The 27831-nt window shown below is 46.4% G+C and overlaps 1 protein-coding gene and 1 pseudogene across 1 annotated transcript in view; both read left to right on the top strand.

The window, feature by feature from the left end:
- The window catches only part of LOC140599522 (uncharacterized), a 126163-nt gene that overhangs the window by 8715 nt on the left and 89617 nt on the right, over positions 1 to 27831 (top strand). The window contains exon 4 of the mRNA XM_072762675.1: positions 12623 to 12699. Within this exon, the coding sequence (XP_072618776.1) occupies positions 12623 to 12699 (77 nt within the window). The remainder of the gene's footprint in view (positions 1 to 12622; positions 12700 to 27831) is intronic.
- Positions 23537 to 26852, top strand: LOC140599625 (integrator complex subunit 4 pseudogene; annotated as a pseudogene).

Below are 27831 nucleotides of genomic sequence, written 5' to 3'. Positions count from 1 at the left end.
ATTCTATCTACAGTTGTTCTGGGTAGTATTCTGTAAATGTTAGGTGAAGTTGGTTGATAGTGTTGTAAAAATGTTTATTTTATTGGTTTGGTTTTCTTTTTCTTTCTTTTTCTTTTTTTTTTTTTCCGGTCTACTCGTTCTATCAGTTACAGAGAGAAGAATGTTAAAATCTTCTATCATGATTGTTGACTTACCTTTTATTCCTTTACTCCTGGTTAGTTTTTGCTACAGATATTTTGAAGCTTTATCTTATTGATTAATTGCCTGCCCTTTTTAACTCTCTGAAATGTTGTTTATCTCTTGTACTACTGTTTCATGAAGTCTACATTGTTTTTACATTAATACAGCTACACCAGTCTTCTTACCTCTACTTGAATGGTATATTTTTTCCATTCTTTTACTTTTAACCGTTCTATTTAAAGTAGGTCTCTTGTAGATAGTGAATAGTGGTGTCTTGCTTTTTTACCCAACCTGTAAATTTTTGTTTTTAATGGTTTAATTCTTTTACATGTTAAGTAATTATTAGTATGGTCGAGTTTAAGACTACTTCTTAAAAATTTGTTTTCTCTTTCTTCCTGCTGGGCCTCTAGTATGTTTGCTTTTCTCCATCCCTTGGCAGCTGTTCTCTGGTAAGCGTCCCAAAGTCTTGCTGTGCACCTGCATGTTAGCCTTCAGCGAAGGCCTTGGAGAAGCCCTAGAGAGACTACTGGCACCCTCACTCTTTGCAGCTCTCTTCTCTCCAGTGCTTAATTTGCTTCAAGCCCCAAATTCTCTGGCTTTTTAAGCTGTGTTCTACTTAAGCTCTAGTTCCCTGAATTGTGGCTGAGAGATAGTCCCCAGGTAGAGAATCAAGACCTATTAGGGTTTACCTCCTGAATTTCCCTTTTTTCTTCAGGGAATCACAGTCCTCACTGCCTGTTGTTCAATGCCCAAAGATAGTTGCCTCATATATCTATCCCCGTTACATGTAGTTGTACATGGCAGGCAAACTTGTCTTGGTACTGGTTACTCTGTCCTGGTAGGAAGTTGATGTCAAATACTATTATTACATTGCATTGCACCTTTTTAATATGCTCACATGTGGGTAATTTGGTTCTTCGATCTCTAGATTTTTTTTTTAAGATTTTATTTATTCATTCACAAGAGACACAGAGACACAGGCAGAGGTAGAAAAAGGCTCCTGGTGGGGAGCCCAATGTGGGACTCGATCCTAGGACTCCAGGATCACGCCCTGGGCCAAAGGCGGATGCTCAACTGCTGAGCCACCCAGGTGTCCCAGATCTCTAGATTTTTGTCTGATTTTTCTTAGAGATCTCACCAAGTTAAACTATCAAGCTACTTGCATGAGCCCTACATTTCTTCCTAAAACCTTGACCCCCCCCCCTTTTTCAAATTTACTCCTGCATTTTCAAGTACGTAGTAGACCAGTAGTCTCCAAAATGGGATATATGTGTCCCACATTACGAGGTAACATAATTTATTGAGTTTATTGAGTTGAGGGGAAAACATTAGAATTTAAGTTAAAGTACTTTGATAAGTAGATTGTCATTAATAAGCATGTCAAATGGCTGCATTTCACATATGGTATACAAAGCATTCTAAGAGTGGGGGAATTGAGGCTGCTGTAAGTCTAAAAGTTACTTTGTCTGATTTTGGAATATGTGTTCACTTGTCACCTGTAGTACCAAGGATTACATGCCTTAGGAAGTGGAATGCATATTAATCCCCATTTGCCCTCTTAAATTAAGTAGTCCCTTGTGCTGCACAACCTGTCAAACTGTACACAGCTGCGAGGGAAGGAATAGGATTTCTATACTGCAGACCCTATTGTGACACTCCCCCCTCCAATCCACCCCTAGCTTGCTGGTGCATACACATACATACGTATTGTAATACAATTTACATGTTCTTGGATAAGTTGGCTTATGGGTTGTAGACTCTGATTTTAACTAAAATGACTGAAAAATTGAAGATCATGGTAGGCCATTATGAGGACCCGGACATAAAGCCCTGGGATCTCAGTTCCTAGGGAATTCCCATATGGAAGCCACTCATGAAAGTGCCTCAGTTTCAACAGCCTGGAGAGTCCCTTAGTTATAGGTTGTAGGGTATGTGTAATAATTATAAAAAGTGATCCTTAACTCCAATTAATAGCATAGAGAGTTGTATTTAAGTCTGTCATCAAGGTTGGATGCTAATAGCTCAGCTCCTCCCAAGTTTCGGAAAATATGGAAAGCTGCTCAGGGCTCTTCATATCTGATGACTTCTTTAGTGTTATGTAGAGGGATAGATACTTGTCATTTCCTGGCACCTGAATATGCAGTCAGTGGTAGATTAGCCAGCAAGATCTCTATTCTATGGAAAGCTGTAATTGTTGCTGTTCCATTGTTTATTGTATCAGGTATATGGAGTGATGGAGTCTCGATTTTCCAACCAGCCCTAAATTATTTGAATCTTTGAAGTCTCATTTTTTTTAAGCTATGATAAAGATAATACTAATTTGTAAGCTAACAGCATTAGAGTGGTAGAACTGATACTTCATAGGCTCTTTATCAGTCTTTTATTTTTTTATTTATTTTTTTCTTTATCAGTCTTATTGTGAGGTTAACATAAGTGATTTTCTAACCAAATCTAATACGTGCCTAAAAGTTTCAAAATTACCAAAAACCCTCTTTGAAATTGACATCCTCTGAATTAATGATGAACTATGCCTTAAATGTATATTACATCTTGGACCATTAGAGGATAGTGGTATGAAGCTATCATGACTAGCAAAACATTTAAAAATATTTTACCCTGATTTTGTTCTTTCAGAATGTCTTGTATATGTGATTTGTTATATACAGGGTACTCTAGTACTATAGTATATGCACATAATATATACATAGGTGCATATTTAAACACTTGTGTTTAAAACAACACGTGAACATAAGTGTCAGCTGAATTGCCTCAGTGTTTTTCCGTGTTTACCTTGTCTTTCAAAAATGGTTTTCAAATCCTCTTCTAAGTTGTAAAAATACAGGATTCTTCAAAGAACTTTGGTCTAATTTCTTCTAAAACACATTGTCCATAGGTACTCTGGTCACAATACAATAAATTTATTTATTTATTTTATTTTTATTTATTTATTTATTTATTTACATTTTTATTTATTTATGATAGTCACACACACACACACACACACACACACACAGAGAGAGAGAGAGAGAGAGAGAAGCAGAGACATAAGCAGAGGGAGAAGCAGGCTTCATGCACCGGGAGCCCGACATGGGATTCGATCCCGGGTCTCCAGGATCGCGCCCTGGGCCAAAGGCAGGCGCTAAACCGCTGCGCCACCCAGGGATCCCTTATTTTTATTTTTAAAAGATTTTATTTATTTACTCATGAAAGAGAGAGGCAGAGACACAGGCAGAGGGAGAAGCAGGCTCTCTGCAAGGAGCCTGACTTGGGACTCAATCCGGGGACTCCAGGATCACGCCCTGGGCCGAAGGTGGCGCTAAACCATTGAGCCACCTTGGCTGCCCTACAATAAATTTAAAAGTGGGACTCCTGGGTGGCTCAGAGGTTTAGCGCCACCTTTGGCCCAGGGAGCTGTACTGGAGACCCGGGATCCAGTCCCATGTCAGGCCTTCCTGCATGGAGCCTGCTTCTCCATCTGCCTTTGTCTCTGCCTCTCTCTCTCTCTCTCTTTCTCTCTCTCTCTCTCTCTGTCGGTCTCTGACGAAAAAATAAAATCTTAAAAAAACCCCAATAAATTTAAAAGAAAAATGTCATATATAGTAATTGGGATTTATAACTGCTGGAAGATCTTTTTTTTATCTTCCTTATGAATGAATAGTCTTTCTGGGATCTCTTGACTGTCTGTATTCAACATTAAGGATAACCAGGAGAAGAGCCTATAGCACATGACGTTAGTATCTGCCTTTTGTACTGGTGCATGTGGATTTATGTTTCTTCTGTTCCTTATCTTCTAGACTTGACTTGTGTGTCACATGCCTTAACTTGCTTTTACTACCCTCAGCTCATTTCCCCACCCATCTTTTGGTATTAAGGCTTCCATTCCATTTCTCTGACCCTTCCTTTTTGGTGTCCTGTTGTCCTCCCTGTGTTTCTTTCTCTTCTACTCTAGAGATTAGAGTGAGGAGATCACCTAGGACAAGGCCTTAGGTATTTGGATATGTTATGGGTGTGTAGGATGGAAACCTAGAAAGGACACTGAGAAGAGGTAGGAGAAAGCCAGGAAAATGTAGTGTCACGGAAGCCAAGCAAAGAAAGTCTTAACAAAGTGGTGGTTCACAGTGTCGCATTCACGCAAGGTCAAATAAGAGCGGCCAAAAACATTTTAGTGTCAGAAACATGACAGTCGTGCAAAGCATATTTTGATGGAGAAGTAGTAGGGGAAACTCTGTTGGGGTTATACAATGGGTAGAAGTAAAGAGATGTGGATAGTTAAGACAACTCTAGAGAATTAAAGGAATTATGCAGTAGTTGGAGAGAGAAATGGAGTTATTGTTTATTGCTTTTTTGTAAACGGGAAAGGCTTAAGCATGTTTGTTATATGAAAGAAGAGTTCAATCAAATGAGCTATCAAATATACCAAAGAAGGGATTTGTGAGGTGTTCTGAGAAAGCAGGATTGATTGATCGAAGGCATAGATGGAAAGATTGGTGACTTTGAATAGAGGGAGAGACATTTTGTTACCAACAGGAGAGAAGGTAAGAGTAGGTACACACACACACACACACACACACACACACACACACACACACACACAGGGTTTCTCTACATGTGTGCAAAGTGGATTGCATTTCCCAGTAAAATGTATTATAACTGCAGATCTTGTTGAGGCCCACTTGCTACTGGAGATCATACATTTATAGTGATACCTGTCTGCCTTACAGTGCCACTCAGCACTCTCTGAAAAAAAGCAAAGTATTTTAGGGAGTGCTATTCAAAATGTGGTCCAGAAACTTCTAATAGGGTCTGAAATGAGATCGTTTGCCACAGGAAAGTATGAGGGAGCAGGGACAGCCTGGTTCCTGAGATTCTTAGAAATATTCAGGAAGCGAACAGAGCCCCACACTGAAAAGAAACTGCTGCAAATAAAAGTTGATGAGAGTAGGAACTTAAGGGTAAAGAGGAGAATAGACACAGATACATGTGGGAGGGGGCACTGGAGGAGGCAGATCTCAGAAAGTATTAGGGAAGTGGTCACACTTAAGTACCTTAGGTTTGAATACTTTGTGGTAACAATATAAGAGGAAACCTTTGAACTCTGAATCTAGGAAAGCCTTCTCAGTCTGTTTACAAATCTTACATAGGAAACTTAAAAGTATAGGAAAAGCCATCCAACTATAATAAGGTTTATAGAAGGTATTGTAATTTTATGTCATTGGAAGATAGTATAAGAAAAAGGACAGTAGTCCTCTGAATAACAGATCTAAAGAGGTGAAGATAGAAGTATACTTTGTCTTAAAGCACAGATATAATTTCTACAAAATAAGCTGGAAAAATAAAACAGTATGTTATGAAAAAAACAAAATAAACTGAATTAGAAAAGTTTGTAAATGAACTCCTATGTTATAGGAGATCATGAAAAACTGACAAGACTTGAGGAACGAATGAGAAATATTTCAGAAATGAAGATAAACCAGAAAGTTCTTGAATGAGCAGACACTCTAGAAAGTACCACAAAAGAAAGAAATGATGGAAAAAGACAAGTGAAAACAAATCAAGTAAAGAGCTGAAAGAAATTCATAAAGTGAGAAGAAGATCTTATATGCATGTGCACATAAGTATATGGACATTAATAAAAGTGCCCGGACTGACAAAAGAAACAGGAAAAAAACAAAAGCAAGAAAATGCCGTTAAAAGATGAACATCTATATTATAAGGGTTCATCATGTGCTTAGGAAAATTGAAACAACAGCCACCACTGAAATGTGTTCTAGGGCTTTTAGAGGAAAAAAAAAAAAAAACAAAAAAAAACTTTGGGCACCTACACAAAAAGACTACATCACTTAGGTGGAAAGAATGCCAGATTATCATTAGACTCTCCAGCATTAGTACTTAAATCTGGAAGACTGGAGTAAAGATTTTTAAGATTTTTCATAGAAAAAAAATGTGAATTGAGGCACACATCCAGCCAACTGATGTTTAAGCATAAAGACCACATATAAGAACTTTAAAAGTATTGTTCCTATGAGCCCTTCCTACGGATACTAGATTTTGTTGCATTTTATTTCTCACTTTGGTATGCTTGGTGATATATATTTATATATATATATTTTTTTACTTATTTGGGAGGAGTGTAGACATGACCCTTAGCCCCAAACATAGATTCTCTTTTTTAAAAGGTTATTTGTTTATTTTTTAGCTTTACTGAGATAAGATTAACATACAGAAAGCTGCACATATTTAAATGTACTGTTTGATGAGTTTTGGTATATGCAAGGATAATCCCCTATAACTGCAGATTAATTAAATTAAGGGAATTTGACATTAGTACAGTGCTATTATCTAACTACATGATCTATATTCAAATTTTGTCAGTTGTCACAATAATGTCCTTCACAGCAGCTTTTTCACCCCCTTTGATGGTGGGGGAAATCCAGGACACAGATTGCCAGCACGTACTATGGAATAGATTTGTGGACAAGTTCCAGAGGGTGAATTTCCAGCAAATCCCACTGGTACAGCACCAAAGTGTGAGTGATGGCTGTTATCTTTTCTAACAAGGTCTGACTATTGAGCTCTGAAGGGAAAATTCTTCCTTGGGGACTCTGTCCTAGCCTTAGCAGGAGTGGCTATTTTGTATCATATTTATGACATCTGCTGCTGTTATATTCTTGAGCACTGTCTCAGCTTCTTACTGGCCACTCCTACTTATCCCAGTTCCTTGAGGTAGTTAATAATTATTTCTGTCAAATGTTGTTTTTTCAGACTTAATGTTTGATTTCTCTCCTTATTCATCATTTTTGGCAAAAGTAATGCGTCCCCTTCAGTGCTTTACATTAGGAAACCATGATGTCCTCTTGTCCCATTGCTGTTGTTTGGCTTTCATCATCACTAGTTTGAACTGCCAGATTTCTCCACTTTTCCCCCTTTGTAATGAATAACTTCCTGTGAGATACTTTGGGTCTCTGTCAGTGTTCTGTTCCCAAAAACTGTAGATAGCATCCACTGCTGATTCTTCCCTTCATCATTTATTATTGTGATGTTGCAAAATGGTGATTTTTCTGTCCCTCTCAGCTTATTAGCTGATACTGTACTGTATGAATGAGACTTTCCTTTTCCATTTATTACTGTGGGCTTGTGAAATTTTGTTATATTATGAACCATTCCTTTCATTATTTTGATAACCACATGTTCCAATTTGGGCAGTAGGAACCCCTTCAAGTTGAAATCTTGTCCTTTGACATACACCTATTGATTGTTGAATACTTCTAACTTTCTGGCAAACCAGATAGTTTCTAGGCTTATCTTCTACTTTTACTGATACAGCCTTGGTTTTTCTCTAAGGAGCCCCAATTCCCTTTTTAGTGAAGTCCAACTTATCTTGTATGAATTTTTCTTTTGTTTGGTATTAAGAAATCTTTACCTAACATGTTTTCCTCTTGAAGTTTCCAAGCTTTAAGTTTTACATTTAGATCTATGATCCATTTTGAGTTAATTTTCATGTGTGATATGAGGTATGGATCCAAGTTCATTTTACTTGTGGATATTTAATTTTTCCACCACTGCTGTCGAAAAAGCCATCCTTTCTCCTACTGCACTGCCTTTGTCAAGTATCAGTTGTCCACGTATGTCTGGGTTTATTTTAGGGCTTTCTGTCCCATCGATCAGTTTGTTATTACACCAATACCATGCTGTTGAGTCTTGATATTAATGCCAAGAGATCTTTTAGCAGGAAAACAATAGGCAGGATGTTCTGCAGGGAATTTTTTTTTCATTTTTAAATTTTAATTCCAGTATAGTTAACATACTGTGTTATATTAGTTTCAGGTGTACCATATAGTGATTCAGCGTTTCTATACATTATTCAGTGCTCATCATGATAAGTATACTCTTTAATATCTATCAGCTATTTCACCCACCCCCTACTCATCTCTTTCTGGTAGCCATCAGTTTGTTCTCTATAGTTGAGTCTGATTTTGGTTTGCCTCTTTCTTTTTTCTTCATTTGTTTTCTTAAATTTCACAAGTGAAATCATATGATAATTTGTCTTCCTCTGACTTCTTTCACTTAGCATTATAACCTCCAGATCCCATCCATGTTATTGCAAATGGCAAGCTTCATTCTTTTTATGGCTGAGTAATTTTCGTGTGTGTGTACAGGTGTACACACCCCCTCCTCTTTATCCATTTGTTGATTGATGGACACTTGGGCTGCTTCTATAATTTGGCTATTGTAAATAATGCTTCAGTAAATGTAGAGTTCCATGTATCCTTTCAAATTAATGTTTTTGAGTTATTTGGGTAAATATCCAGTAGTAGAATTACTGGATCATAGGGTAATTCTGTTTCAAAAATTTTAAACAAACTCCATACTGTGTTCCACAGTTAGCTATTCCCACCAACAGAGCACAAATGTCCCTTTTTCCTCTACATCCTCGTCAACACTTGTGGTTTTGATTTTAGCCATTCTGACAGGTGTGAAATAATATCTTAATGTGATATTGGTGTCTGTTTACCTGATGATGAGTGACATGGAACATCTTTTCATGTGTCTATTGGCTACCTGGATGTCTTCTTTGGAGAAATGTCCGTTCATCTCTTCTGCCCATTTTTTAATTGGATTTCTTTCTTTCTTTCTTTCTTTCTTTCTTTCTTTCTTTCTTTCTTTCTTTCTTTCTTTCTTTCTTTTCTTTTCTTTTCTTTTCTTTTCTTTCTTTCTTTTCTTTCTTTCTTCTATTGAGTTTAATTATATTGTGGATACTAACCCTATATCACGTATGTTGTTTACAAATATCTTCTCCCATTCCCTACATTGCCTTTCAGTTTTGTTGATTGTTTGCTCTGATGTACACAAGCTTTTTATTATGATGTAATCTCAGTAATTTATTTTTGCTTTTGTTTTCTTTGCCTCAGGAGACCTACCTTAGAAAAATATTGTTAGGGTTGATGTCAGAGAAATTACTGCCTGTACTCTCTTGTCGGATTTTTTTATGGTTTCCGGTCTAACATTAGGTCTTTAATCCATTTTGAGTTTATTTTTGTGTATGGTCTAAAAAGCGGGCCTGTTTTTATTCTTTTGCACATAGCTGTCCAATTTTCCCAACACCATTTTTTGAAGAAACTGTCTTTATTCCATTGGATATTTTTTCCTCATTTGAAGATTAGTTAACCACAGAGATGAGGGTCCATTTCTGAGTTCTCTATTTTGTTCCATTGATTTATGTGTCTATTTTTGTGCCCGTACCTATACTGTCTTGATGATTGCAACTTTGTCTTGTGGTGCCTCTGGTTTTGGTTAACCTTTTCAACATTTCTTTTTTTTATGTTTTTATTTTTTCAGTCTCAAATCTATTATATTTAATTTAATTTAATTTATTTAAATAATAAATTTATTTTTTATTGGTGTTCTGTTTGCCAATATACAGAATAACACCCAGTGCTTATCCCGTCAAGTGCTGCCCTCAGTGCCCGCCACCCAGTCACTCAGTGCCCCCCACCCCCCGCCCTTCCCCCCTTCCACCACCCCTAGTTCGTTTCCCAGAGTTAGGAGTCTTTCATGTTCTGTCTCCCGTTCTGATATTTCCCACTCATTTCTTCTCCTTTAAATATATAATTAAATATATAAATAATATATAATTTATAATAATTAAAAATAATTAAATATATAAATAATATAAACAATAATAAAAAATTATATACAAATAATATTCTAAAAGTATAAAGAGCTTATACAACTCAATACTAAAACACCCCCAAAAATAATCCAATTAAAAAATGGGCATGGGACCTGAATAGACACTCTTCAAAGAAAGATATACAGATGGGGCAGCTCCAGTAGCTCAGCAGCTTAGTGCCCAGGGTATGATCCTGGAGACTCCGGATCGAGTCCCACTTCGGGCTCCCCGCATGGAGCTTGCTTCTCCCTCTGCCTGTGTCACTGCCTCTCTCTCTGTGTGTCTCTCATGAATAAATTAAAAAAAAAAAAGATATGCAGATGGCCAACAGACCTAGGGGGCCCCTCCTGGCTCCCCGGAGGGCGGGCCTCTGTGCAGGGGGCGCGGCCAGGAGCCTGCCCAGCACCTGACCCCGAGCTTGATTTGAAGGGGGCCAGGGCGTGGCCACGGGAGGAGCTGGGCCTTGATGGGGCCACCCGCCCCGCCCCGCCCCGCCCCGCCCCGACCATCCCCGTGGCAGGAGGTTGCAAGGCCTTGCCGCCGCTCCAGGCCCGCGGTTCCTGGCGCTGCGGGCTCCCGGCAGCGGCTCTGCAGGCCTCGTCCCCGGCGCGCAGGTCGGCGTGGGCCCCGGGAGGCGTGAGGGGCCCCGGGGTGGCTGTGCCAGAGGCATCTGGCCCTTGCGTGTGGCGCGGCGAGTGTCTGGGAGGGACCGCGCGGGGGGACCGCAGGCCTCGGGGGAGGCGGGGCGGGACCTGTTGGCAGAGGGGGTGGCGGTGGGGCCTCCTCCGGGCAGTTCAGGGAGGGTGCGGGGCCCCTCCCCCGGGGCTCAGGGAGGGTGCCGTGGAACCCATGCGCGCGCGCTCAGAGGGCTTAGGGTGCAGGCACCGTCCACCCTCAGGGCACGGCCTTGGGGCGGTGGCTTGAGGGCCTGGGCTGCTGGGCCCCGGGAGCCCCCCCAAGGCCCTGGCTCTTCCTCCCCGCTCTCAGGTGCCTCCTGAGTGCCCCAGCCTGGCCGGGAGCCCGCCCCCCGCCTTGGTCCCTATCAGGTGAGTACAGCTCCCTCTGACACTGTTGAATTTTGAAGCGTTCCCCTATTTGCGCATCCTGTCCAGCGTTTGGTGTTTCCTGTCTGGCCAGTGCTGCCCATTCTCACCGCTGTGAGGTGGGATCTCGTTGTGGCTTTGATCTGTATTTCCCTGATGCAAATGCAGTGATGTGGGCACTTTCTCATGGGCTTGTCGGCCACGTCTGTGTCTTGCTCTGTGCCGTTTCCATTGGTGTCTTTTGCCCATTTCCGGATTGGATGGTTGGTTTCTCTGCTGTGGAGTTGAATAGGTTCTTTCGAGATCTCGGATGCTGGCCCTTTATCCGAAGGGTCGTTTGCACCTATCTTCTCCCAGTCTGGAGGTTGTCTTTCAGTTTTGTTGAGTTTTTCTTTGGCTGTGCAGAAACAGCTCCTCTTCATGACGTCCCGACGTTCCATTTCGCTCTTGTTTCCCTGGCCTTCGTGGCTGATGTAATTTGCAAGAAGTTGCTGTGGCCCAGTTCAAGAAGGGTGTTGTTGCCTGTGTTCTCCCGGAGGGTTTTGATGGAATCTTGTCTCACATTTAGATCCTTCCTCCATTTTGAGTTTATCCTTGTGTTTGGCATGAGAGGAATGGTCCAGTGTCATTCCTCTGCACGTGGCTGTCCAGTGTTCCCAGCAGCCTTTATCGAAGAGACTGTCTTTTATTCCCCCGTGGATGGTCTTTCCTGCCTGGCCGAATATTAGTTGCCCGTAGAGTTGAGGGTCCACATCTGGATGCTCTCCTCTGTTCCATTGATCCATGTGTCCGTTTTTGTGCCAGTACCACACCGTCTTGATGGTCACAGCTTTGTGGCACACCCTGAAATCGGGCATTGTGCTGCACCCCCCTCCCGCAGTGGGTTTATTGGCTACTATTCCCGTGGCTGTTTGGGGTCTTTTCTGATTCCACACAAGTCTTCAGATGATTTGTTGCAGCTCTCTGAAGAGAGTCCGTGGTATTTCTGACAGATTTTGCACTAGTTGTGTAAATTGCCCTGGGTCACGTTGACATTTTCCCCAATATTAATTCTTCCAACCCAGGAGCATGGAACCTTTTTCCATCTCTTTGTGTCTTCCTCAGTTTCTTTCAGACGTGTTCTGCAATGTTTCGGGTAGAGATCCTTTACCCCTTTGGTTAGGTTTCTTTCTAGTTAGCTCATGCTTTTTTTTGGGTGCTGTGGTTGTATAAATGGGATTGGCCCCTTCCTCGATGTCCCTTTCCTCGGTCTCATTGTTCACGTACAGAAAGGCCACTGGTTTCTGGGCCCTGAGTTTGTATCCCGCCACACTGCCGAACTTGCTGTAGGAGTTCCAGCAATCTTGGGGTGGAGTCTTTTGGGTTTTCTAGGTACGGTATCATGTCATCTGCGAAGAGGGAGAGTTTGACTTCCCCTTTGCGGGTTTGAATGCCTTTTATTTCTTTTTGTTGCCTGATTGCTGAGGCCGTGACGTCTCGTACTATGTTGAGAATAGTAGCGGTGAGAGTGGACATCCCCGTCTCGTGCCTGGTCTTTGGGGAAAGGCTCCCAGTGTCTCCCCATTGGGAATGATAATTTGCCAGGGGCTTGTCATAGGTGGCTTTGAAGATGCTGAGGGACTTTCCCTCTGTCTCTATACTCTGAAGCGTTTGGATCAGGAATGGATTTTGTCAAATGCTTTCTCTGTCTCTTGAGAGGATCATCTGGTTCTTGTTTTTTCTCTTGCAGATCTGATGAGTCACACGGAGTGCTTGCCGAGTGTTGAACCAGCCTTGCGTCCCGGGGATAAATGCCACCTGGTCACGGTGAGTAACTTCTCAATGTACCATTGGATCCTGTTGGCTCGTATCTTGTGGAGAATGTCTGCATCCGTGTTCGTGAGGTCTGTGGGTCTGTAACTCTCCTTCGTTGGTTGGGTCTTTGTCTGCTTTTGGACTTAAGGTGATGCTGGCCTCCAAGAACGAGTTTGGAAGTATTCCATCTCTTGTCTATCTTTCGGAACCGCTTAGGTCGAAATAGGTACGGTTTCTTCTTTAGACTTTTGATAGCATTTCCCAGGGAAGGCATCTGGCCCTGGGCTTTTGTGTCTCGGGAGGTCTTTGACGATGACTGCTTCAGTTTCCTCCCTGGATATTGGGTGTTCGGGTTTTCTGTGTCTTCCTGTTCCGGTTTCAGTAGTTTGTGGTTTTCCGGAAATGGGTCCGTTTCTTCTCGATTGCCCAATTTATTGGCGTATAGCTGCTCAGGATGAGTTTTTAAGATCGTTTGTATTTCCTTGGTGGTGGTGGTGATCTCTACTTTCTCATTCATGATTTTATTCATTGGAGTCTTTTCTCTCTCTCTTTTTTTTTCATAAGGCTGCCTTAATGGTTTCTCTCTCTCTTATTGGTTCTTTCAAAGATCCACCTCCTGGTGTTGTGGATGTGTTTCCCCAATTCCTCTGCTCTCTATTTCATTGAGTTCTGCTCGAATTCTTATTAACCGTCGACTTCTGCTGGGTGAAGGTTTCATTTGTCGTTCCTTCTCCAGCTCCTTTAGGTGCAAGGTTAGCTTTTGTATTTGAGTTCTTTCCAGTGTTTGGATGGACGCTTGCATTGGGATGTATTTCCCCTATGTGGGACCGCTTTTGCCTTATCCCAAAGATTTGGAACAGGTTGGTTGTATCTTCATTCTCGTTGGTTTTTGTGAATCTTTTTAATTCTTCTCTAATGTCCTGGTTGGCCCTTTCTTTCGTCTTTTAGCAGGATGGTCCTTAACCTGCACGTGTTTGAAATCCTTGCAAACTTCTTCTTGTGGTTGAGTTCTAGTTTCAGAGCATTATGGTCTGAAAATACACAGGGGACGATCCCAGTCTTTTGGTATCGGTCACGACCTGATTTGTGACCCAGTATATGGTCTCTTCTGGACAAAGTTCCACGTGCACTGAGAAGAATGTGAATTCAGTTGCATTTGGATGTAAAGTTTTGTAAACATCTGTGAGATCCATCTGGTCCGATGTATCCTTTAGTGCCCTTGTTTCTTTGGAGATGCTGTGCCTGGAAGATCTATCAATCCTAGAAAGCACCGTGTTCGTGTCTCCCAAGTAAAAGTGTATTATTATCTAAGTACGTCTTAACTTTGCTTCGCAACTGATTGGTATCCGTGGCAGCTCCCACATTCGGGGCACAGATACCCACGATTGTTAGGTCGTCTTGTTGGATAGATCCTTTAGGTACGATCTAGTGACTGTTTGAGGTTTTCCACGTAGAGTGTCATGTCCTCTGTGAAGAGTGAGAGTTTGACTTCTTTGCCCATCGGGATGCCTTTTCTTTCTGTTTCGGAATGTCACTGCGAAAGCTAGGACCGCTACTACTGTGCCCAAGGACAGGGTTGAGGGTGGACACCCTGTCGTGTTCCTGACCTTAAGTTAAAAGCTCCAGGATTTTCCCAATGAAGAGGACATTCCCTCTGGGTCTTTTGTAGATGGGTTTTATGAGAATTGAGGTTTGTTCCCGGTATCCGTACCAGGTGGAAGGTTTTCATGAGGAAAGGATGGTCTGTTTGGTCAAATGCTTTTTCTGCATCTATTGAGAGAATTCTACGGTTGTCATCCTTTCTTTGATTGACATGGAGAGGGAAGGAGAGACAGAGAACCGGAGGGACGGACAGACACAGGGAGGTGGACACAGACAGGGAGGGAGAGATAGGGGAGGGGAGGGAGAAACAGCGAGATGGCGAGGGAGCGACCGAGACAAGGAGGGAGACTGAGGGAGGGAGGAAGAGAGCCAGACATGGAAGGAGAGTCAGAGAGACAGGGAGGGAGAGACAGAGACAGAGAGGGAGACACCAAGAGACAGGGAGGAAGAGACAGAGAGACAGGGAGGGAGACCAAGACACAGTGAGGGGGACACAGAGACAGGATGGAGAGAACGAGACAGGGCGTGAGAGACCGGGAGACCCAAAGGGAGACACACAGAGACTGGTGGAGAGATAGAGACGCAAGGAGAGACAGAGACGCAGGGAGGGAGAGCCGGTGAGATACGGAGCGAGAGTCAGAGAGAGGGAGGGAGAGAAGGAGATGGGGCGGGGGGGGGGGCGGCCGAGATTGGGCGGCGAGCAGAGACAGACACAGAGATAGGGAAGGAAAATCAGAGAGACAGGGACGGAGAGACAGAGACGTTGAGGCAGAGACTGAAAGGGAGGGAGAGGCAGGGAAACAGGTAGGGAGACGCCGAGAGACTGGGAGGGAGAGACCGAGACACAGAGAGGGAGACACGGAGACAAGGATAGTGATATCTAGACAGCATGGGAGAGACAGAGAGGGAGGGAGACCCAGAGACAGGGAGGTAGAGACAGAGAGACAGGGAGGGGAGACCCAGAGACAGGGAGGGAGAGACTGGGAGACAACGGGCTGCGCGGTGGGGGAGTGGTGGGACCTGTTCGCGGAGGGGGCTGGTGGTGGGGCCTCCTACGGGTCAGGTCTCCTCCGGACAACTCAGAGAGGGTGTGGGGCCCCTCCACCGGGGCTCAGAGATGGTGCCAAGCCCATCCGGGCATGCTCAGAGGGGTTTGGATGCAGGCACCATCCACCTTCAGGGCACGGCCTTGGGGCGGTGGCTTGAGGGCCTGGGTGGCTGGGCCCCAGGAGCGCCCCCAAGGCCCTTGGCTCTTCCTCCTCTCCCCTCCTCCCCTCCCCCCCCCCCTCCGCCCCTGCTCACCTTCCCCCCCTTGCCCCTTCAGCCCCCGCCCCACTTCCCCCCTTTCCCCATTCCCAAGCTCCCCAGGCTCGCCAGGAGCACGCCCGCCCCCCCCCCTTCGTCCATATCAGATGAGTATGGCGATTTCTGAAACTTTTGAATTTTGAAAGCATTCCCCTTTCTCCACATCCTCTCCAACATTTGTTGTGTCCTGTCTGGTTCTTGTTCCCCATTCTCACAGGTGTGAGGTGGTATCTCATTGTGCTTTTGCTATTTCCCTGACGGCCGGCGTGCGGAGCATCGTCTCGTGTGCTTGTTGGCCACGTCTGTGTCTTCCTGTGTGACGTTTCTGTTGGTGTCTTTTGCCCCTTTCAGGGTGGCACTCTTGGTTTCTCTGCTGTTGAGTTGAAAAAGTTCTTTAGAGATCTTGGATAACTGGCCCTTTATCGGACGGGTCATTTGCACATATCTTCTTCCATTCTGGAGGTTTGTCTTTTAGTTTTGTTGAGCGTTTCTTTTGCTGTGTGGAAGCTCCTCATCTTGATGAAGTCCCAGTGATTCATTTTGGCTCTGTTTCCCTGGCCTTCATGGATGTGTCTTGCAAGAAGTTGCTGTGGCCAAGTTCAAGAAGGGCGTTGCCTATGTTCTCCCCTAGGAGTTTGATGGAATCCTGTCTCACATTTAGATCTTTCATCCATTTTGAGTTTCTCTTTGTGTACGGTGGTGTGAGAGAATGGTCCAGTTTCATTCCTCTGTGTGTGGCTGTCCAACGTGCCCAGCAGCCTTTACTGAAGAGACTGTGTTTTTTCCAGTGGATGGTCTTTCGTGCTTCGTCGAATGTACGGTCTTGACGGTAGAGTTGAGGGTCCACTTCTGGATTTGTCTCTTCTGTGCCATTGACCTGTGTGTCTGTTTTTGTGCCAGTACCACACTGTCTTGATGAGCACAGCTTTGTAGCACGACCTGAAGTCCGGCATTGTGATGCCGCCAGCTGTGGTTTTCTTTTCTCATATTGCCCTGGGCATTCGGGGTCTTTTCTGATGATTCCACACACTAATCTTCCGATGATTTGTTCCAGCTCTCTGAAGAGAGCCCGTGGTATTTCTGATGATAGGGATTGCGTTCCATGTGTAAATTGCCCTGGGTCACGTGGACATTTTCCCAATATATGAATTCTTCCAATCCAGGAGCTTGGAATTGTTTTCCATCACTTTCTGTCTTCCTCAATTTCTTTCAGACGTGCTCTGTAGTTTTTTGGGTAGGGATCCTTTACCTCTCTGGTTAGGTGTATTCCTAGGTATCTCATGCTTTTGGGTGCAATTGTCACTGGGACCGACTCCTTCATTTCTCTTTCTTCAGTCTCATCGTTGGCGTAGGGAGAGGCCAGTGATTTCTGGGCATTGATTTGGTATCCTGCCACGCCGCCGATTTTGCTGCTGTTTGAGTTCTGGCAATCTTGGGGTGGAGTCTTTTGCGTTTTCCAGGTAGGACATCATGTTTTCAGCGAAGAGGGAGAGTTTGTCTACTTCTTTGTGGATTTGAATGCCTTTTGTTTCTTTTTGTGGCCTGATTGCTGAGGCTCTGACGTCTAGCTGTATGTTGAGTAGCCGTGGTGAGGGTGGAAGTCCCTGTCTCGTTCCCAATCTACGGGAAAGGCTCCCAGTGTTTCCACATTGAGGATGATTATTTGCCGCGGGCTTTCCTTTCCGTCGGTGGCTTTGGAGTTGCTGAGGAACGTTCTCTCTGTCCCTACACTCTGAAGCGTTTGGATCAGGAATGGATGCCGTATTTTGTCAAATGCTTCCTGTGCATCTCTTGAGAGGATTTTCTGGGAGGGGGACACAGACAGGGAGGGAGAGATAGGGATGGGGGAGACACAGCGAGTGAGAGACAGAGAGACAGCATGGGAGAGACCGAGACAAGGCGGGGAGACTGAAGGAGGGAGGGAGGGAGGGACAGACACAGAAGTAGAATCCATGAGCCAGGGAGGGACACACTGAGAGACAGTGAGGAAGATAGAGAGAGACAGAGAGACCCAGAGACGGGGAGGGAGACCGTGACACAGTGAGGGACACAGAGACAGGATGGAGAGAGAATGAGACAGGGAGGGAGAGACCAAGAGACAGGGAGCGAGAGGCACGGAGGGAGACACAGAGAGACTAGCGGAGAGATAGAGACGGGGAGAGAGACAGAGACACACACAGGGAGGGAGAGGTGGCGAGACAGGGAGCAAGAGTCAGAGAGAGGGAGGGACAGAGCCAGACGGGGAGGAGAGACCGAGATGGGGCGGCGTGGAGAGACAGACACAGACACAGGGAAGTAGAGTCAGAGAGACAGGGACGGAGAGACAGAGACGGTGAGGGAGAGACTGAAAGACAGGGAGGGAGAGGCAGGGAAACAGGTAGGGAGGTGCCGAGAGACAGGAAGGGAGAGACCAAGACACAGAGAGGAAGACACAGAGACAAGGAGAGTGAGATCTAGACAGTGTGGGAGAGATAGAGAGGGAGGGAGACACAGAGACAGGGAGGGAGAGACAGAGAGACAGGGAGGGACAGACCCAGAGACAGGGAGGGAGAGACCGTGAGACAGGGAATGAGAGCCAGAGCCAGGGAGGGAGACCGAGACACAGTGAGGGAGAGACCGAGAGCCAGGGTGAGAGAGCCAGGGAGGGATAGACAGAGACAGGGATGGAGACACACAGACAGGGAGGGACAGACCGAGGCAGGGAAGGGTAGACAGAAGTGGAGGGATGGACAGAGACAGGGAGGGAGCCCCCAGACAGGGAGGGAGAGATAGATAGAGATGGGCGGGGAGACAGGGAGGGAGAGAGAGATGGAGACAGGGAGGAGCGACTGAGAAGAGGGGGGTGAGAGATCGAGACAGGGGCAGAGACACAGGACAGGGATGGAGGGATCCAGAGACAGGGAGGGAGGGACAGACAGACCAAGAGACAGGGAGGGAGAGATGGGACAGAGGGGAGAGACCACGGTGCAGGGAGGGAGACCCAGAGACAGGAGGGGAGACTGAGACAGGGAGGGAGAGTCAGAGACAGGGAGGGAGGAGAGACTGAGACAGAGATGGGATGGAGAGAATGAGACAGGGAGGGAGACAAGTGAGAGACCGAGAGACAAGGAGGTAGACACAGAGACAGGGACAGGCCAAGATAGGGAATGAGAGAAGAAAGACTGGGAGGGAGAGAGAGAGACAGACAGGGGTGGAGGGGAGTGGGAGAGAGACAGGGCCAGACCCCAGACCGGGAGGGAGAGACAGAGACCAGGTCGGAGGGACAGGGAGGGAGACACAGAGCCAGAGAGAGGCTTCGTGCCTCCCTGAGCAGGAGTCCCTCGGGACTGAGCCGGGGGCGCAAGGCCTCGGACCCCGGTGCCCCGACCAGACTAGCGGGGGGAGGCAGAGGCGGTCTCTGGTCCCCTCTAGGCTCCAGGGAGGGCCGGCTGCTGTGTGGGGGGGCTTGGCCGGGGGCTTGGCCGGGGCGTGGCCGGAGCTTGCCCCAGCACCTGACCCGGAGCATGGCCTGAGGGGGGCCAGGGCGTGGCGACCCAACTGGACCAGATGGACCCAACCCAGCCGTCCCCGTGGCAGGAGGTTGCGCTGCCCTGCCGCCGCTCCAGGCCGGTGGTTCCCGGCGCTGCGGGCTCCCGGCAGCGTCTCTGCAGGCCTCGGCCATGGCGCGCAGGTCGGCGTGGGCCCCGGGAGGCGTGAGGGGCCCCGGGGTGGCTGTGCGAGAAGCATCTGGCCCTCGCGTGTGGCGCGGCGGGTGCCTGGGAGGGACCTCGCGGGGGACAGCGGGCCTTGGGGGCCCGCACGGAGGCGCCCCCATGGCGAGGTACGCCAGGGTGCGGGGCAGAGGGCTGCCCGGGGAGGGGGGGGGGGGAGGGGGGGCGGGACCTGTTGGCAGAGGGGGTGGCGGTGGGGCCTCCTCCGGTGCCACGGAACCCATGCGTGCGCGCTCAGAGGGCTTAGGGTGCAGGCACCGTCCACCTTCAGGGCACGGCCTTGGGGCGGCGGCTTGAGGGCCTGGGCTGCTGGGCCCCGGGAGCCCCCCCAAGGCCCTGGCTCTTCCTCCCTGCTCTGAGGTGCCTCCTGAGCGCCCCAGCCTGGCCGGGAGCCCGCCCCCCGCCTTGGTCCCTATCAGGTGAGTACGGCTCCCTCCGACACTGTTGAATTTTGAAGCGTTCCCCTTTCTGCGCATCCTGTCCAACGTTTGGTGTTTCCTGTCTGGCCAGTGCTGCCCATTCTCACCGCTGTGAGGTGGGATCTCGTTGTGGCTTTGATCTGTATTTGCCTGATGGAAATACAGTGATGTGGGCACTTTCTCATGGGCTTGTCGGCCACGTTTGTGTCTTGCTCTGTGCCGTTTCCATTGGTGTCTTTTGCCCATTTCCGGATTGGATGGTTGGTTTCTCTGCTGTGGAGTTGAATAGGTTCTTTCAAGATCTTGGATGCTGGCCCTTTATCTGAAGGGTCAATTGCACAAAGCTTCTCCCATTCTGGAGATGGTCTTTTGGTTTTGTTGAGTGTCTCTTTGGCTGTGCGGAAGTTTCTCATCCTGGTGAAGTCCCAGTAGTTCATCTTTCCTTTTGTTTCTCTGGCCTTTATGGGTGTATCTTGCAAGAAGTTGCTGTGGCCAACTTTTGGATGGGCGTTGCCTGTGTTCTCCCCCAGGGTTTTGATGGAATCTCCTCTCACATTTAGATCTTTCATCCATTTTGAGTTTATCTTTGTGTCTGGTGTGAGACAGTGGTCCAGTTTCCCTCCTCTGCATGTGGCTGTCCAGCGTTTCCAGTGGCATTTATGGAGGAGACTTGTCTTTTTTCCAGTGGATGGTCTCTCAGGCTTGGTCGAATATATGGTCTTGACCAGACGAGTTGAGGGTCCACTTCTGGATTCCTCTTCTGTTCCATTGGTGGCTGTGTCTGTTTTTGTGCCTGTACCACACTGTCTTGGTGAGCACAGCTTTGCAGCGCAACCCGAAATCCGGCATTGTGCTGCCCCCCGCTGTGGTTTTCTTGGCTACTATTCCCGTGGCCATTCGGGGTCCTTTCTGATTCCACACAAATCTTCCGATGATCTGTTCCAGCTCTCTGAAGAGAGTCCGTGGTATTTTTGATAGTGATTGCGTTAATTGTGTAAATTGCCCACATTGACGTTTTCCCAATATTCATTCTCCGGATCCATGAGCATGGAATAGTTAGCCATCTCTTTGTCTTCCTCAGTCTCTTTCAGACGTGTTCTGTCGTTTTTCGGGTTGAGATCCTTTACCTCTTTCGTTAGGTTTATTCCTAGGTAGCTCATGCTTTTGGGTGCCATCGTAAATGGGGTCGACTCCTTAATTTCTCTTTCTTCAGTCTCATCGTTAGCATCTAGAAAGGCCACTGACTTCTGGGCATTGATTTTGTACTCTGCCACACTGCCGAATTTGCTGTATGAGTTCTAGCAGTCTTGGGGTGGAGTCTTTTGGGTTTTCTAGGTGTCCGGTATCATGTCATCTGCGAAGAGGGAGAGTTTGACTTGTTCTAGGCCGATTTGAATGCCTTTTAGTTCTTTTTGTTGCCTGATTGCTGAGGCTACGGATGTCTAGTGTTATGTTGAATAGCAGTGGTGAGAGTGGACATCCATGTCTCCTTCCTCATCTTCTTTGGGGAAAGGCTCCCAGTGTTTCCCCCTTGGGAATGATAATTTTCTGTGGGCTTTTCATAGACGGCTTTGAAGATGCTGAGGAACGTTCCCTCTATCCCTATACTCTGAAGCGTTTGGATCAGGAATGGATGCCGTATTTTTTCAAATGCTTTCTCTGGATCTATTGAGAGGATCACCTGGTTCTCGTTATTTCTCTTGCAGATCTGATCAGTCACATAGAGTGTTTGACGAGTGTAGACCCAGCCTTGCGTCCCAGGGTTAAATGCCACCTGGTCACCGTGAGTAACTTCTCAATGTACTGTTGGATCCTATTGGCTCGTATCTTTTTTTAAAATTTTTTTAAATTTATTTATGATAGTCACACAGAGAGAGAGAGAGAGAGAGAGGCAGAGACACAGGCAGAGGGAGAAGCAGGCTCCATGCACTGGGAGTCCGACGTGGGATTCGATCCCGGGTCTCCAGGATCGCGCCCTGGGCCAAAGGCAGGCGCCAAACCGCTGCGCCACCCAGGGATCCCTATTGGCTCGTTTCTTGTTGAGAACTTTTGCATCCGTGTTCATTGGGGACATCGGTTTATAACTCTCCTTTTTGGTGCGGTGGGGTGTTCTTCTGCTTTTGGACATAAGGTGATGGTGGCCTCATAGAACGAGTTTGGAAGTATTCCGTCTCCAGAAGCTTCAGCTGGCCTCACTGTAGTCTCTGTGGCAGGCTCTTGATTGGGTTCAGGATGTGGCTCAGTGGCCAAAGTCGTTCGCTCCACTGAGGTAGGTGGCAGGTCCGGCATGTGCGGGAACCCGAAAGCATGCACCTGGGCGTGCTCTTCCTCCAGGGTGGCCACGGGTACAGGTAGCTCTTGCATGTCGGCACAGTGAGTCAGAGGTGTTACCACCACGTGCATTGGTTTGGTCTCAGCAGCCTGGCTTCTCGGCTCGAGCCGTGACCAGCTCGATCACCTCTGGCCCTGAAGCTTAAAAGGCTGCGAGGTAGGAGCTGGGGCCGGTTGTTGTGGTGGTTCAGGATATTGCACAGGGGCGGACACTAGTTGCTCCACTGATCTGGGTGGCCGCACTGGCATGTGGTGGACCCTGATAGCATGCGCCGGGACATCATCTACCGCGAGGGTGGCCAAGATTGCAGGTGGGTCCTCCTTGTGGGGAGAGTGAATCATAGGTGTGACCACCTCGTGCATTGGCTTCGACTCCTCAGCTGGCATCTGCGCTCTGGCCAAGCACTCAGGACCGACAGCCCTGCCCAGCTCGATCACCTCAAGCCCAGACGCTTCATTAAGCCCCACCTTCGGAGCCGGGGTGGGTGCTGACATGGTTCATGATGTTGTTCAGGGGCCGAAGCTGGTTGCTGCACTGAGGCAGGTGACTCCTTTGGCAAGGCATGCCAGGGGCATTGATAGTGGGTGCCCGGGGTAGCTCTTCTTGCAGGGTGGCCAAGTGTGCAGGTGGCTCCTCCAGGTCGGGACAGTGAATCAGAGGTGTGACTGCCATGTAAATTGTCTTGGCCTCAGCAGCTGGCATCTCGGCTCGGGCCAAGCACTCAGCACCAACTGCCATGCCCGGCTCGAACTGCTCAGGCCCATAAGCTTCAGCTCGCCCCCTTGTTGTAGTTCTGGCGGGCTCTTGATTTCGTTAAGGATGTTGCTCAGTGGCCGAAGTCGGTTGTTCCACTGAGTCAGGTGGCTGCTCCATCATGTGGGGGATCCCAATAGCATGCCCCTTGGCGTGCTCTCTCTCCAGGGTGGCCGTGGGAACAGGTACTTTTTCACATTTCAAATACATTATTGCATATTTCCTTATGTTAAAAAAATAACTGAGTCCATGGCTTAAAAATTCTTATTTACTGATGCATTTAAATCTTTCTCATAACGATCTATGGCATTTGATGTATTAGTGAAATTGTTCATATCGATGCCTCCGGCAGCTTTTCCTTCTGTACTTGTGGTGTTCCTGATTATATCATTCGGATATCTTTTGAAAAACAATTACATTCCTTAGAACCCTGAAGATTTCCCCGGTGTTGTTTTATGTTTGCTTATTTTAAATAAGCCCTTTTCTTTGTTTTGAATTTTTAATTTTTTATTGGAATTCAGTTTGTCCACATATCCCACAACACCCAGTGCTCATCCCGCCAAGTGCCTCCTTCATTGCCCATCGCCCAGTCACCCCACCCCCCCACCCACTTCCCCTTCCACTACCCCTTGTTTATTTCCCAGAATTAGGTGTCTCCTGTTTTGTCACCCTCACTGATACTTTCACTCATTTTCTCTGCTTTGCCTTTATTCCCTTTCACTAATTTTTATAGTTCCCAAATGAATGAGACCACATAATGTCAGTCCTTCTCCGATTGACTGTTTTCACTCAGCATAATGCCCGGGACAGCTGCACCCCAATGTTTATAGCAGCAATGTCCACAGTAGGCAAACTGGAAGGAGCCTCGGTGTCCATCGAAAGATGATGGATCAAGAAGCTGTGGTGTGGCGGGCAGTCATGGCGGCTCACCTAAAGAAATGAGTGTACGAGGACTTCACTGAGGTGGTCCAGCAACAACAGGAGGAAATTGCAACCAAGAAACTGTGATTGACAAAACCAAGGAGATCTGCAGCACTCCTCGTAGATCTGTGTAAAGCTCCCTCCCCAATGGATGCTTTGCAGTATCTACTCCAGTTTTCCAGAAAGCCTGTTGAAGCAGAAAGTGTGGAAGGAGTAGTCAGGATTCTCTTGGAACATTATTACAAGGAGAATGATCCATCTGTGAGACTCAAAATTGCATCATTGTTGGGTTTATTATCAAAGACTGCAGGATTTTCACCAGACTGCATTATGGATGATGCCATTAACATCCTGCAGAATGAAAAGTCTCATCAAGTCCTTGCTCAACTGTTGGACACCTTGCTTGCAATTGGCACCAAACTCCCAGAGAATCAAGCTATCCAGATGGGATTAGTTGATGTAGCCTGCAAGCACCTCACGGATACGTCTCATGGTGTAAGAAATAAGTGCCTGCAATGACTTGGCAATCTTGGCTCTTTGGAGACAAGTGTGACAAAAGATGGAGAAGGCCTAGCTGTCAGAGATGTCCAGAAGATTATAGGGGATTACTTCAGTGACCAAGACCCACGTGTCAGAACAGTGGCTATAAAAGCCATATTGCAGCTTCATGAAAGAGGAGTGAAATTACACCAAGCAATTTATAAGCAGGCCTGTAAATTGTCGTCTGATGACTATGGACAAGTGCGCAGTGCTGCAGTCCAACTTATCTGGGTTGTCAGTCAGCTCTATCCTGAAAGCATTGTCCCCATTACTTCTTGTAATGAAGAAATTCGCTTAGTTGATGAGCATTTGGAAAAATTTGTCCCATGGTCCGTGATGGCTCCTGGGTGGTTTGAGTTCAGGCTGCAAAGCTATTGGGCTCAATGGAACAAGTCAGTTCTCATTTCTTGGAGCAGACGCTCGACAAGAAGCTCATGTCAGATCTCAGGAGAAAATGCACTGCACATGAATGTGCCAAGGAACTTTACAGGTCAGGAGAGTTTTCCAGTGGCAGAAAGTGGGTAGGTGATGCTCCCAAAGAAGAAATAGATACAGGAGCTGTGAACTTGATTGAGTCAGGAGCTTGTGGAGCCTTTTTTCATGGATTGGAAGATGAGATGTATGAGGTCCGCATTGCTGCCGTGGAGGCTCTCTGCATGCTGGCCCAATCTTCACCTTCTTTTGCGGAGAAGTGCCGCCCTGATTTCCCGGTTGACATGTTTAATGATGAAATTGAGGAAGTACGTCTGCAGTCCATACACGGCCTGAGAAAAATTTCTAATAATATCACTCTCCGAGAGGATCAGCTTGACCGTGTCCTGGCTGTGTTAGAGGATTCGTCCGGAGATATTCGAGAGGCTGGCTCTTCACGAACTTTTATGCTGTACTAATGTTTTGACTAAAGAAGGGATTCATCTTGCACTGGCGGAGCTGCTGAAAAATTTAACCAAGTACCCTACTGATAGGGACTCTATATGGAAGTGCTTGAAGTTTCTGGGAAGTCTGCATGCAACCCTGGTGCTTTCCTTGGTGCCAGAGCTCCTGAGCACCCATCCATTTTTTGACACAGCTGAACCAGACATGGATGACCCAGCTTACATTGCAGTTTTTGTTTGTATTTTTAATGCTGCTACAATCTGTCCAACAATGCCGGCACTGTTCTCAGATGATACCTTCAGGCATTATTCCTCCCTCCACGACAGTCTTTCTCATCTTGTTCCTGCCTTAAGGTTACCAGGTAGAAAACTAGTGTCATCGGCCGTTTCTCCCGGTATTGCGCCCCATGAGGACCCGTCCCATCAGTTCCTGCAGCAGAGCCCTGAAAGGGTGTACAGTCTTCAGAGCACCGGGACCCTCAGGGAACCCAGAAGCTGCTGGAGTTCACCATCCGGGATCTGCAAAGACTTGGAGAACTTCAGTCTGAACTAGCAGGAGTTGCTGACTTCTCGGCTACCTATCTTCGGTATCAGCTTCTGCTCATCGAGGCCTTGCAAGGAAAGCTGTGGAATGTGGCTGCCCCTTTATATTTGAAGCGGAGTGACTTGGCCTCCGCAGCAGCAAAACAGATCATGGAAGAGACCTACAAAATGGAGTTGATGTACAGTGGTGTGGAGAAGAAACAGGTGGTGATTATACATCACATGAGGCTGCAGGCCAAAGCCTTGCAACTTATAGTAACAGCACGGACTACTTGAGGAGTTGACCCCTTATATGCGATGTGTGAAAACTTTTTACAGGAAGTGGACTTTTTTCAGAGGTGTTTTATTGCTGATTTGTCCCCACTTACAGGACAGCTTTGTGGAGAAACGTGTTGACCTTATGCCCCGACTCATGACATCCAAACCTGTGGAAGGGGTCAAAATTCTACAGACCATGCTGAGGCAGAGTACCTTCTTGCACCTCCCCCTTCCAGAGCAGATCCACACACTTCAGCCACCATCATTGAGCCAGCAGGCGAGTCAGACAACCCTTTGCGGTTTACATCTGGATTGGTTGTGGCCCTGGATGTCGATGCGACCCTGGAACATGTGCAGGCCCCTGAGAGTGCTGTGAAGGTCCAGGTCTTCTATCCAGATGGCCAGGCTCAGAGGATTCATCCTAAGCTGGCAGACTTGCGGAATCCTGGCCCAGGGCGCCACCGGCTTATCACTCAGGTGTACCTCTCCCATACTGCCTGGACAGAACCATGCCAGGTGGAAGTGAGGCTGCTACTGGCCCACAACTCCAATTCCTGCATTCCAAAATCCCCCTGGATTGAAGGTGGCAAAGTGTCACCCCAGGTGGAAACCAGCATCGAGGGCACCATCCCCTTCAGCAAGTCTGTGAAAGTTTACATACTGCCCAAACCCGCAAGGCACTGAGTCACAAGCATTGTGTAGAGCTGAAGCTGAGACAGACCTTCTCAGGTAGCAGAGTGAGCCCGAAGCCTAGAGCACTTCACCTGGAGCCGGCGTATGGGCATGAGCACCATCACCTTTATCGTCTCACCTGGTATCAAACACAAAATAAATTACTTTGCATTAAAAAATCAAAAACCTTCAAGTCCACACCTCTTCCTTCCCTGACTCCCCCCCCATACCTCTTTAAAGTTGAGAAAACAACAACAACAACAAAAGAAGCTGTGGTCTATGATACAATGGAATATTACTCAGCCATTAGAAACGACAAACGCCGTGTAAGGAGAGTGACGTTTGGTTCTACTTGTTGGGTTCATGTTGTTGTACATGTGTGTGCAGCCAACCAGCAGTGCTCGTTAGGTACCAGATCATCTACTAAGAAGGGTCTTTTACTCAAAACCAGGAAAGAGGAGAGAGAAAGAACTAGTTTCGAGAGCTTTTTGATTTGGAAAAAGCATTCCAAATATCACGATTTTCATTATACAGTAAGGGAGTAGCTTCCTTTCTGTGTTCATTCTCGTGAGGATTAACGATAGAGGGAGTCCTGTGAAATGAAGACCACTTTGTATTCCAATTTAATTCCTGGAATTTCTTAATTGTTTCTTTCTTTCTTTCTTCCTTTTTTTTTTTTTTTTGTTTTTACTGACATTTGAAAAACTGAAAAACTTCTAGCTCATAACTTTGTTGCATTTCAGATCCCCTGCAGCAACGAAAGGAAATCGTCGTATTCGGACTAGAAGTTTAAGTGAGTCCTAAAGTATTGGAAGAAAATTCTAACATATACATTGAAGTTCTACAAGGAAAAGTTTGAGTTTAAACAAAAGAGCCTGAGCTAATTCTTCCAGAAGATTTGTTACCTTGAATTCAGAGCCCTTTTACGAGTATATTAGAAAAATAAGTAGTCCCACAGTATCAGTCGATTCATGTATTAAGGAGAAGAGAGCTAACATTAATGAAACTAACTCTAAAGCAGTTGACTGCCAAGCTGATTGTTAAATTGGTTATTATGGAAACAGGAGAACCAACTCACACAGTTAGAAATGAGGTCCCAGACTGGAAGCACTGGTAAATGTAGCTGCTCATAATGTAAGTTAAATAATTCCTTGACAATCTGAGTAGATCTATATCAACATGGCGGTCTTCTATGTAATTTAGGGTGTTTAGTA

The sequence above is a fragment of the Vulpes vulpes genome, chromosome 7 (genome assembly GCF_048418805.1).
Source record: "Vulpes vulpes isolate BD-2025 chromosome 7, VulVul3, whole genome shotgun sequence".
Taxonomy (NCBI): Eukaryota; Metazoa; Chordata; class Mammalia; order Carnivora; family Canidae; genus Vulpes; species Vulpes vulpes.
Note: the sequence above shows the minus strand (reverse complement) of the source record. Positions and strands in the feature narration are given on the sequence as shown.